Raw genomic sequence first — 12,779 nt, forward strand, 5'->3', positions numbered from 1 at the left:
TTTGATTGTTGCAAGAAATTTGAATGTGTTTCCAAAATTATCCAATTTCAACTCATCTCTTTTTCCCATGTCAATAAGCAGTTCTCAATGTTCTTAATCTCAACAACCTTGTGAATGATTTGCCAAGTTTTGATAACCTTTTCTTTTCCCTCGCTTTAATATTTTTTGAGACATATAATCTGTGTAATTTTTTAATTTAAATTTTGACAAGAATTTTGATTCTATACTTTGCGGACGGTATTCATATTATGTGTGCACAAAAAAAAAAAAAAAACATCAAGATTTATAAAAGTTAAATAATTCTGGATACAAAATTTATTTTGCATTTTGAAATTTAAAAATAGATTGAGTAAAACTTGATAGCAAAATTTAGATTGAGCAAAACTTGATACTAACTAATTTTCATTACTCAATTTTAATTTGCCATTCATTTCGAATAAAATAAAAAAACACGATGTTTAATTTGCTTAATTACATTCTCTGAAAACTAATAAATTCCAAAAAATTAAGTATATCTGTGAAAAAGAATGCAGAGATTTATATAGAGAAATCTGAAAAGTTTGAAAAACAATTGATTTTAAAACCACATTTTTTAAAACTGTGATTAATAATAATGCGTAATAAATGAACTAAAAAAAAATTTAATACACATAAAAATATTGCCTGATTTTACAGTTTTGTACTACTCGTGACGCGTGAAATTTATTAATCTATTTGTCAAAAAATATTTTTCAAATATCTATCCATTCAAGAATTATGTTAAATTCTTATGCAACGGTTTAGTTTTCAAACATCGTTGGTGAATTTTAATTGTGTAGTCTAAAACTAATAAAAAAACGACGATCAATTTTATTACTTTTAATTTTCTTTAATTACTTTAAATTATAATTTACTTTTAATTTTCGATTAATTTTTCGAAAAAGTGAAGTTCCAATTATAAGATCAAAAAGTTATTCAGGATGATCCGTTTCTTATTCTGCGCACTGCACATACATTGTATTTACCTACGTATGTAGATACAATGTACGCATATACACACATACAATGCACACGTATGCAGTACATATTTATACATATGTGCACGTATGCTCTAACAATTGCGTACGATCGTACAATTCACCATTGTATATCAGTACGCACGAACGTGCAATTTATTTACTTGCCTAGGTATGTGTGTTTATAATGTGCATAATGTTCTGTAGTTCATTTACGTCGCACTAGAGCTGCTCAATGGGCTATTGGCGACGGTCTGGGAAACATCCCTGAGGATGATCCGCAGACATGCCATCACAATTTTGATCCTCTGCAGAGGGGTTGGCAATATGTACACGTGTTATATGCATATATTAACTGTATTTACTTACATAAATTGTATGTAAATACGTATATATATTGTAATTAAAAATACACATGCAAAGAATGAAAGTGTGCATGTATATGAATACCTACGTAAATATTTATATTTCGTGTGCAAAGTACATGTAAACTCTGCATACCGACATAAATTTTATGTACTTGCACAAACATATTGCTACAAATATTTACATACATATATTGTATGCAAACAAACATTGCATGTATATATATTGTATGTGTTTCGTATCTTAATATATTGTACGTCCTATCGAACTATAATTCGTGTCGTAATCGCATATAATGTAATTTGTAATTGTTAGTTTATAACAGCTAATCGTAATTATCTGTTTGCGTTTATTTTGATAGCTTGTAATCATGAATGCATGTAATCACGATAACATGTAATCATTTAACATGCAATATATTCTGATCACATGTAACCATGCATACCTGCAATTGTTTCTTGTTCTGACTACATTTAATCATCCCTATATGCAATCAGATAACATGATTACTTGTAATCGTAATTACTTGTAGTTGCAATTTTAAGTAATTGATTACATAGCAGTAATTAAATGTAAACAATTGCAGAGGTTATCGATTGCTGTAAGCGACACATAACTCTGGAAATGCTGCAGAAAACAACGTCGCATTTAAAGACTGTCGCAACTGGTGTCACTTGAGGACTCAGGCTCTGAATGAGACTGTTATTTAACTACTTCTCTTCCACTGACTATCATCTTTATGATGTGATTTCTGATTCCACAAAAAAAAAAAAAATATTTCCATTTCTGAGACAAAGAAATATCTACTCAATTAAAAATTACAGGAGATCTTTGACACGAAGTCCTGGATACCCAGCTCAAGTATAGTTTGTCTATAGAAATAATCACCCTCCTCACTAAGTCCTGGATACCTAGATCAAGTATAGTTTGTCGATAGAAAAAACTACCCTCGTAACAAAGTCTAAAGCCATCAGCTACTATGGAAGCAAAAATTAGCATTTCAGAAGGGATTTCTTTAGATTCCTTTTACTTAGATTATTAGTGTCACTCGAGGACTCAGGCTCTGAATGAGACTGTTATTTTACTACTTCTCTTCCACTGACTATCACCTTTATGATGTGATTTCTGATTTCACAAAAAAAAAAAAAATATTTCCATTTCTGAGACAAAGAAATTTCTACGCAATTAAAAATTACAGGAGACCTTTGACACAAAGTCCTGGATACCTAGCTCAAGTATAGTTTGTCTATAGAAATAGCCACCCTCGTCACAAAGTTCTGAATACCTAGATCAAGTTTAGTTTGTCTATAAAGCCATGCATAAGGTTCAAGCCAAGTTTTGGTATGAAATTAGCTGTTTTCAGATTTCTGTTAAAAAGAGATAAATTTGCATATTTTCAAATTTAGTATATTTAAGCTTTTGTAAACATTTTGTTGTTTTTGATTTCCAGAGTATATTAGTTTAAAATATGTTTTACAAGAAGAGAAAAAAAGATTAACATTCATATAAATTCATACCTCAATTATTTTCAATTTTGTGAAAAATGTGACTTACTGAATTTTTGTTTCTTAAATTTAATATGCTTGTGTGTTTTATGTTTAATTTTAAAATTTACAGATTCCGATAATTTTTTTTTTGGTATTTATTATCTTTTTCCGGTGTGGGGGCGTCTAAAATGTGTCAAATATAATATGTTTCTAAAAAACTTTTATCTCAAATTTTTTCATATTTTTTACATTAAACATATATATTAAACAAAATTAAAAATAATTAATTTATTTTGTATAAGACTGCTTCATTTTTGTGAAACCAGTCTTGCTCCTTGTAGACCCAGAATTGAAACATTTCAAAATTGTTTAACTAATTAGCATTTAGTTCCGCAAGTAAAAAGTTGCATTTTAGCCTGCAGTCTTCTGGTTTTTCCATGTTACTGGATAGGGGAATAGTGTATGGGGGAGAAACATTCTTCGTAATTTTGCCCAATTCCTTAACCACCAGTGGGATAAAAAACTGTTTAAATTCATAAAGATTCTATTGTATTACTCAAATTTTTTCTGACTTCGTTCATTTCCATATGGTTTAATATGTCAAGCTGAAACAAAATCAAAAAGCTGTTCCATACACAAAATGCTACTAACTTTTGCAGAGAATGTTGACGATCATAATCCAAAATTTAAAGAGCAATTTAGCTATGTTAAATATTATTAAAAAAAATTTAAAATCATTAATTTGTTTTATAAAAATAATAGACACAGCTATTTAAGAAAATTGATAATCCATTTTTCAAACTTCTGGAATGAAAATTGCTCTTTTTTTTTAAACTAATGGATCCAAATAAATTCGTAATGGGGTGCCATTTATTCACTCCTTAGTACATTTTTTTAAAATTAGACTTTCTTTAAAATAACTTTAAAGTCAACAGTTGTTATTACAAGGTTGTCAAAAGTTCTATAAATTTATAATAGTGGTAATAAATTTGCACTGACAAATTTATACTTCTGAAAACCACTTTATGGTTTAGTATTTTGAATATGGAGATTGTTTGAAGAGATATAGCCATTTAACCAAAGTCCAAGACGTGTATTTTGAAACCATCATGCGTTAGGATCCTCTTGGCGACAATCTTGGCAAACCAGACGTTCGTATAAGAGTTTTATTTTAGAATATTTTTGCTACATAAATAGTAAGCATATATTTCTTAACATAAACTTCTTATGCAGACAATAACATTAAAATGCATGACAAAAAATTTAATTTATCAGAATATGTCTTTAAAAATTATTAAAAGATTTTTTTTTGCTCTAGCTTACATTTGAGATCTTATTTATTCTATATTTCATTTTAAGAGTAAATTGATCACTAAATATTTTTTAATTAATATTTTGAAATTATTTTGGAAAATTATTGACTTAAATTTTGAGTAAATCTAATCAGTATGACTTCTTATTGAATTCATTAAAAATGTTACACTCAAAACATTTATTTCCAACAATATTAATATTTTAATTACTTTTCTTGATTTTTCAGTTAAATTGAAAAATAAAAGCTTTGGAAGATAACGAAAAAATAATTAATAAATAAATATAAAAAATGAAAACCTCAAACTTGAAATGTCTGTACTTGAAAATGGTTATGTCCAATAATATTTTATTTTTTTCTGAAAAATGCTTATAACAGGGTTGAAGATAAAGTACACATTCAAAATACCGAGCACAGGTAATATTCCTATTATGTTCACCACTATGCAACATACTGATTATAAACTCAAGTTTCAAAGAACCTTAAAAAAGTTTTTTTTATCTATGTAGGGTGATTGTATTCACAGCCCTTGTCAGAGGTGAAGTACAGAAAAATTAGGAGTTGCATATTAAAGTGATAAAAAGGAATTAGTATTTAGCAAAGAAAGTCGAATTGAAACAAGTTTATATGCCTGATTAAGCTTGGGGAAGTTTTTAATATACACCTTTTAACTTCTCTTTGTTTCCATCAAAAAGGTTTGGGTGTTTTTAGTCCTGCTTTCCTTTTATATTGATCCGTTGGACTTCAATAGTGTTTTTATTTTTTTCGCTTAAATATTTATGGTAAAATAATTGGATTGAGCAATGTACCGTAGAGCTTTTACTGTACATAACATCTTTCATTTTTCTTATTATTTTTATCTTGATTATTTTGTATTAGAAAATTCCACTTTTAAGTAATTTTCCTTGTCATTTTTAAAAGGTAATATAAAAATATTTATTAATATTGCATATGTAACATATATATTACAATATCATAATATTGTAACTCAAAATAATATTAGAAACTGATTAAATATTACTGTTTTAGTCCATTAATATTTCCACCTTTGGCTTGAATAAATATGGTTGCTATCTAAATTGTCCTTTAAATAATCATTACTTTTGCCAAACATAGTTGCTTTTATATTCCCTAAAACTAACCCTCTATAAAGTATCGATTTAAACCTAGGAGGGGTGGGTGGGGATTTAGAATCACATAACAATGCACTATCGGTAAAACAATCTTAACAAGATATGGGTTGTCAGAATAGAAAATACGAATCCACCGTGATTACAAATTGATATTTAAAGACTATAACCATAATTTCAAAATACTTACCAGGATATTTAACATCATTGTGAGGGTAAGTAGATTGACTATTTTATAGATTATGCAGGCTTAACAAAGAAAATGAACAAAATATTTGACATTAAAACATATCGTATTTCGAAAAACTAAATGATAGAAACATTGAAGAATAGATCATTTCTAACTAAACCATGCTGTAAATATAGAATTATATGTATTTTAAAATAAAGTATTTAAATGGACACAAATGACAAAGTTGATAAACTTCACAGAACTTCATAATAGAAACATTCAAAAATGAACTTTAGTAGTTTTAAGACACTATTTTACCTTATAATGTTTCCTTATAATTTTACCAACCAAGTTTCAATATGTTGAAAGTAATCATGTAAATTCAGTTTTAAAAAAATGTACTTTACAAAATATCATTAAAGATTTATTAAAGATTTATTAACTTATTTATCCAATACAAATATTTCACACAAGTTAAAATATTTTACAAAATATAACTATTTAACACTGTAACTTTATAAAATAATTAATACTTTTGTATTAAAATAGTCTGGTTCTTTTTTTCAAATCATTCCTTTTCCATTCAGGTAAGCGATAAAACTGCAGACGAGTTAGATGAAATATAGCTTGAAACTCTTCATTAGATAAATGCCTCTAAAAAATTAAAAACAAAAAAAAGTCTAAAAGAGTAGTAGAAGATTCTTAATAAAATAATGACCTTTCCATTGCTGGTTTCATTAGGAATGTGCAATTTTTAAACAAAACATCACATATACAATAATTATAATACAAACTATAAAATACCTATCTTTCTTTTTATCAAAAAATTGACTTTCATTTTCATTCTTTATTACGTTACATAACTAATTTTTTTCTTTATTTGTAGATATAGTTTCTTAACAAAAGAAATTAAAAAGAAGCTTCTTGAATAACTTCTTTAAGGAGTTTTGAGTTTCCCCTTGATGAAATAACTAAATAGTTAGCACACAAATTGATTATATTATGGTACTTCATTGAAATATTTGCAATTGTAAACCATTAAAAGTAAGTAAACTTACATTTAATATCAATATAAATTGAATAAGACTACTTAACCATTTGATTTAAGGACAAAGATTTTTATGATTTACAAAGGATATAAAAAATTTCAATTTCAAAAAACATAAAACAAACAGTTCACATCTATATTAGTGAACATAATTTTGTTTTTTAGATCAGACCACATTTTCCAGACAAAGAAGGTAATTCAGATTGTAATTGATAAAATTTTATCGGCTAAAAAAATAAAATGACATTATTTTACATTAAAATGGTGAAAAGAAGTCAAGTATTACTTCATTAAATGTAAATGACATTAAATAAGCTAATGAAATGTTGTTATAATACTGAATCTTACACAGACAAACCCCGAAAAAAGAGAAAGATCGTTTCAGTACAAAAGTTTCAATTTATCAAAGGAAGGTAAATCTCGTGATAGTGCATATTATAAAACTTTCAGCTGGTACAGATTAGGTTATGCAAAACTTATAACAGTCAAACCTCAAACTTGAAGGTTGAGAAGGAAAAATTCAAAATAAAGAAAACTAGAGTTCAAAAATCACGGTATGAACAGTAGAATATAGAGAAAAAGCTTTATTCACATAGCTCATTAGTTGCTAAGTAGTACTATAAAATTATTATGCCACTATATTCAAAAAAATTTTTCCAAATTTCAAAACATTAATTTTGTAATAAATTTTTAATTGCTCCCTCAAATTTAATTGCTCCCTCATTTTATTGAAGATTTTTAAAGTTACAGCAAGAAACATATATAAATATAAATATACATATATATATATATATATATATATATATATATTGTTCTCATTTTTATATAATTAAAAATGTCCATATCTTCATAAATATTCAAGCCATGCTTACAAATATGCAGTTATTGCAAATAAAAACCAAAGTGATCGATGCAAGACAAACTTATTGCTTAATTTTCTGCTCAGAAATACTAGTTTTCTATCATAATTTAAGGTCTATTCCTCAAACCTCTGAAAACTTATTGCTAAGTGTGAAAAATTGCATAAACTAAACATCTCTAAATTTACAAAATAATTCCTGAAGTATTTCATTAGAAATTTAAGAAAATATCAAAAACTGAAAGTGCCTCTTCCATTGTTGTAGGGTAGTGTACATTGCATCAAAAGAAAAAAAAGGACCATCCAGAATAGCTTTTGATCCAATGATCGCATTTTCATATTCTAGGACTCAATGTTAATGGCTCAAAGGGGTTACTTCAAATATGCTAACTAATTAAGTACAGACGCTATTTCAAGTTACTAAATCAGACACCAATATGCACTTTCTCTGAATAAACATACCTTTTTTTCGACGGATTCGGATTTCTGATCCCCAATATAATCTGGTAACTGAAATCTAGGAAATATGATCCCAATAATTTGATTAGAAAAGCACTCCAAAGTTTAAACCCCTTAATGTTAATTTTACATTTCATGAATTTCGCTACATTTTGAGAACTTTTTAAGCGAATTGTAAAGGTTTTGCACACAATTATACAATTCGTTTATCCAAAATAATTCTACGAAAAAAATAACTTTTAGCAAATACCGTCAAACCCCGCTATAGTGAACACGGCTTATAGTGAACTCCCGAATATAGTGAACGAAATGCTCGGTCCCGTGCCTTGCTATACACGTATAATGTTATTTTTAGTGGATATAGTGAACCAAAAAAGTGAGGAACTCGGATATAATGAATTTTTTTCTGTTTTCGACTGATTTCCCTCCCCCATTTTCTTTGTAATAATTTTGAAATTTCTACTTCAAAATAAATACATATACCTATTTTTAAAACCATCTATAGAAACTACTTTTATGTGCTCGAATGGCAGGTTAGACAGGTTTAAAAAGCGGAATAACAGAAATTCAGGAAAAATTATCTGAGAGTCGTGAAGTGTTTCCATATCTGATGTTGAGGATTGCTCATCAGCTAAAGATTACTAGTTTTTATTTGTACACAAGACGAAGAGTGCTGAAAAATAACACATTTTTTGCTACTACATAATATTTTTCAGTCATTTATATGAATATAATGTAATAAAAGGGAGGAGTTAGGGAACCATTGGTGAAATTGCCTGTGTAACGGATATAGTGAACCGAATAGGTTCACTATATAGTGAACCGAATAGGCTCCCGGTTATAGTGAACCGAAATTTCGGTCCCTTGAAGGTTCACTATAGCGGGGTTTGACTGTATTTATAATTTTTTATTACTTTATTTAAGATTGGTCGAAAAAAATTTGAATTGCAAGGTATAAAATTTTTTGCATTCATTTTAATTACATAATTTCACATTGCAAATTACATTCTTTAAAATGATGCAAAAAATTGTGTTTCTCACAATTGTGTACCTTTCAACCATTCTTAAATAAAATAATGAAAAAATAATAAATATTTACTAAAGGTTATTTCTTGCATTGAATTATCCTTGGATACATAAATTCTATAATTTTGTTTAAAAATTTTTCAATTCTTTTAAAAAATTCACGAGCTATGGCGAAATACGCAAAAAATAAAACTAAGGGGTCTAAACTTTGGTTTGCTCTCCTGACCAAACTATGGGGACCATATTTTCCAGATTCTGGCTCCTAATTATATTTTGGGGGTCAGAAATCTGAATCCGTTGAAAAAGGTAAATTTATTCAGAGAAAATACATTTCTGTGTCTGATATCTTAACTTAAAATAGCACTGCACTAAATAATTACCATATTTGAGGTAACCACCTAGAACCTTATAATATTGATATTAATATCATTATTAATCTATATATTTTGTGGCAACCACCAGGATTTCAAAAACTTGAAATAATTAGGTTGCTTTGTGTTTTTTAAACACATCACCAGACTGGTTTGCTTTGAAATAATAATGATATTTTTACTTATTTCACATTTTTAGTCTCAATACATATTGAGAAGTAAAGGTTAAATTATCCATTTCAATATATCTCTTAATTTATTTACTTTGAAGTGTTTATAAAAACATTAATGGGTGTCTACAGTTACATTTCCATAAATGTATTACACAAAATTTTATTGAAAGAAAAGAAAGAATTTTTGTGTGACAGTTACATGAACATAAATAATAAAAAATCCATTAGATAAACCATGCAGTATTTTTATATAATTTCATACCTCTAAGTGACAACGATCAACGTCAGGGGGGAGACGGTAATTTGTAGTCATTAACAAGTGGTAAGGATAAAGCTGAAACAAATTTGTTACAGAATTAATGAACTACTGAAGAAGGACACTTTTGTTTTAATATAAATTCCAAAATTATCTACATAAGAAGTGGGGTGTCTAGTAAGTAATATATCATGTCATATATTTGAAGAGCTTAGTGAAAGAACCGGCTAAGTGACAGTTTTAAAAAAAATTGAGAATTCTCAGAGAAAGTTCTTATTTTAGCTTTATTTAAGGATAATAGTATGTCTTGGCCTCAAAGTTCTTCAAGTCTGTTCTGGTACAAGGACAGAAGAAGAACTTTGTTTTGAGATTGTAGGCTCAACTACTGTACTCTGAGAATTTTTACTAGTAGGTATCAAAGATGGTACATCAGTCTCCAGACTCAGAAGACGGAAATGATACACTAAGATCAGGAATGCGCTTTCGCATTTGATCTACACTATCTTTTGCTTTCTAACAACGTGTTGTGAATACTTGGTAAGAAACTGGACCCGTGGGCTTAATCACGGCTGATGGAAACCTTTTTGTACCCTCTCCATAGTTCCTCAGGCTGGATCATCGGCACTAAATGATCTTTAAAGACAATTGCCACATTACTTACATGAATTTTGCTCCTGCCTCAACTTCTTCTCAACTGTCAGATCTGAATGGAATTTATCTGAGATAACTTCCTCCCCATAAGCAGTTCTCCATGACTAGCACCTTTTTGTCATGGTAATAGTGCAATGCTTAAAAAGGAACATTGCTGGAAGTTTTCTTGGGGAGTAATGCCTGCGGCCTCCATGTGGTGCCTCCTGGATACCCAACACTGGGTAACTAAATGGCAGGCAAACAATATGATAAATACAAACAAAGCTTGTGATACGGCCTCATCTGTCACGCCGGTGAACAAGGGATGCGTTCAGGAATCAGGTAGAGGTTCCTGTTCGAAAAGATCATTACAGTCTCCAGTAACACATGGTGAGTTCAGTGCTAATACCGCTGCTTTGCAGCCTCTTCCGAGTACTGGTGAGGTGTCTAAGGCACAGGCCCTTCCTCTGTAGAAGTCTCTGGTTTCCGGAGACACTCAGGGGACAGTGCGTCTGGCGCCACCGGACTATCCAAGAGCCAGAGAAGGAGGTTAAGGAAAATGAGGGCCACTAAGTTGAGAGGCCTTCTCAACTTAGTGGCCCTCGCCTTCTGATGCAATGTCCTCACCCTGTGTGCCAACCCAAAGAGGCAAGAAGCCCAGAGAGGATATTGCCCCTGGAAGGAGAGCCCAATCCAGAGAAGTGGTTCCTCCCAGTTAGGTGGAGAGGGGGACCCAACCGGGAACCTCCAATCTGGAGCAATCAAGTCGACATTGATTGCTATTGTCAGGAAGACTCTGACAATATCCTTAGGAAGATCGTAGAGCTGACTGACGCCATTCCTTTTGGCGAAAGGATGCCTGAGATCTTCAGTTAGCCTTCACATGTTTTCACTATTAGCGTGTGGATAATCATAAGGTTTATATTTTAAATATTATTCGAAAACCAATCAAAATAACAAGAAAAGTGATTTTTTTTTATGTCACTACCACAAAATTTTCTGCTTTCAACAACATTTTGTTTTAAAAAAAGTATTAAAATAGATAAAGTAAAAGTTACAAAACCTGTAAAAATTTAACAGAAAACTAAAAAATAAAATTTCTACTTTGTCTGTCAAAAATTACAAAATTGTTCTTTTTCAATACATTTTCTGAAAATTAAAATTAGAAGAGGCATTTACAATATTTTGAATAAAATATGAAATTATAAACAATTAAATATTATTTGAGACTGATGTATTTTTAAAACTATTTTAAATAATTGATAGGGCTACAGATTATAATTTTGAAGTGGAATATTTAACAAAAATAAAAGATTTACCTTTGCTGGCTCAGATGATAAATGAAGAGTGACATTGGGTAAAGAATGTCTCAAATGTGGACTATATGTAGGATAACGATAACCTCTAAAACCTTCAGAATATGGTGTTCCTCTAAAAAGAGCACTGCCACTACGATTCTGAAATATAGCAAGTAACATTATTATTAAGAAAGAAATATATTTTTAGTAGTGCTAGGGAGAAACATGTGATTTTAGAGTAAAAATTACACCAACTTGTAAATGAATATCCAATTTTAAAACATAGCTTTTGCGCGTTTATGCAATTACTTTGAAATGAGCATAAAAGGTAATAAAATAAGTGCAATTTCAAGAATATAGAAAATAATTATGTAAGAATATTTTCAGAAATCTCTAAAAAAAATTCAAAGAAGTCCCCAATCTCATGCATTGTTACAGAGGAAAATTCCTGATCAAGTGTTAGACTTTGATGAAGAAAACAAATTACCGTCTTTCATGTTGTGAATAAACAAGAGACATTGGGTTCATGTTTTCTTTAACAATAAATAAATAAATAAAAATAAAAAATTCCAACCATCTTGTTAACTTGCACAGAGCACAGATGCTTGTCTCCATTAACAGCATACAGTAAATTTTAAATAAAGTCAAAACATTCAATTTAGAGTTATCATAAAAAGCAACAAAATGAAACTCTCCTAAACATGTTAATAAATTAATTAAGCATGAAAAAAATTAGAGTAGAGTCAGGGTATCTGCTACACTTAAAATTTTTGAAATTCATGACTTTTCATGACTCATTCTAAGAACTTTTCATGACTTAACAAAGTTACTATTTTCTCCCGACAAAAACAGAATAATAAATTTAAAAAGCATTATAATAACATTAATTAAAATGATAGGTATAACCAAAACTGTTATACTCTGCATCTTCATATTTATTGATTTTAAATTTAAAAAACAGAGTAAAGAAAGAGTAGAAGCAATAAAAGAGCTGAAAAATAATAGCTGAACAAATATATAATTTTTTTTCTGCAGAATTATATTCCAAAGATACTTTTTTTGTTCATCAGAAAGGAAAGAAATACTCCTGATTTTTCTGTTCTCATTTCGGAATTAAAAAAAATTTGCCAGTGACTGGCTTGCTTCAGCTAGAATTTTGAATTGATAAAATAAAAAAAAATAGAAATAATAATAATT

At 29.1% G+C, this 12,779-nt stretch overlaps 1 protein-coding gene across 2 annotated transcripts in view; it reads right to left on the bottom strand.

Annotated features, from left to right (window-relative positions):
• Positions 1–5,870: 5,870 nt before the first annotated feature.
• LOC107436893 (actin-binding LIM protein 2) overlaps positions 5,871–12,779 on the bottom strand; it is a 79,822-nt gene continuing 72,913 nt past the window's right edge. For both annotated transcript variants that reach the window (XM_087156172.1, XM_087156173.1), the window contains exons 19-21: positions 11,604–11,741; positions 9,661–9,732; positions 5,871–6,116 (exon numbers count right to left, since the gene is read on the bottom strand). In XM_087156172.1, coding sequence (XP_087012298.1) covers positions 6,003–6,116; positions 9,661–9,732; positions 11,604–11,741 — 324 coding nt within the window. In that variant the 3' untranslated portion in view covers positions 5,871–6,002. The remainder of the gene's footprint in view (positions 6,117–9,660; positions 9,733–11,603; positions 11,742–12,779) is intronic.

The sequence above is a fragment of the Parasteatoda tepidariorum genome, chromosome 12, assembly GCF_982258835.1.
Source record: "Parasteatoda tepidariorum strain Cologne lab strain chromosome 12, Ptep-v5.0, whole genome shotgun sequence".
NCBI lineage: Eukaryota > Metazoa > Arthropoda > Arachnida > Araneae > Theridiidae > Parasteatoda > Parasteatoda tepidariorum.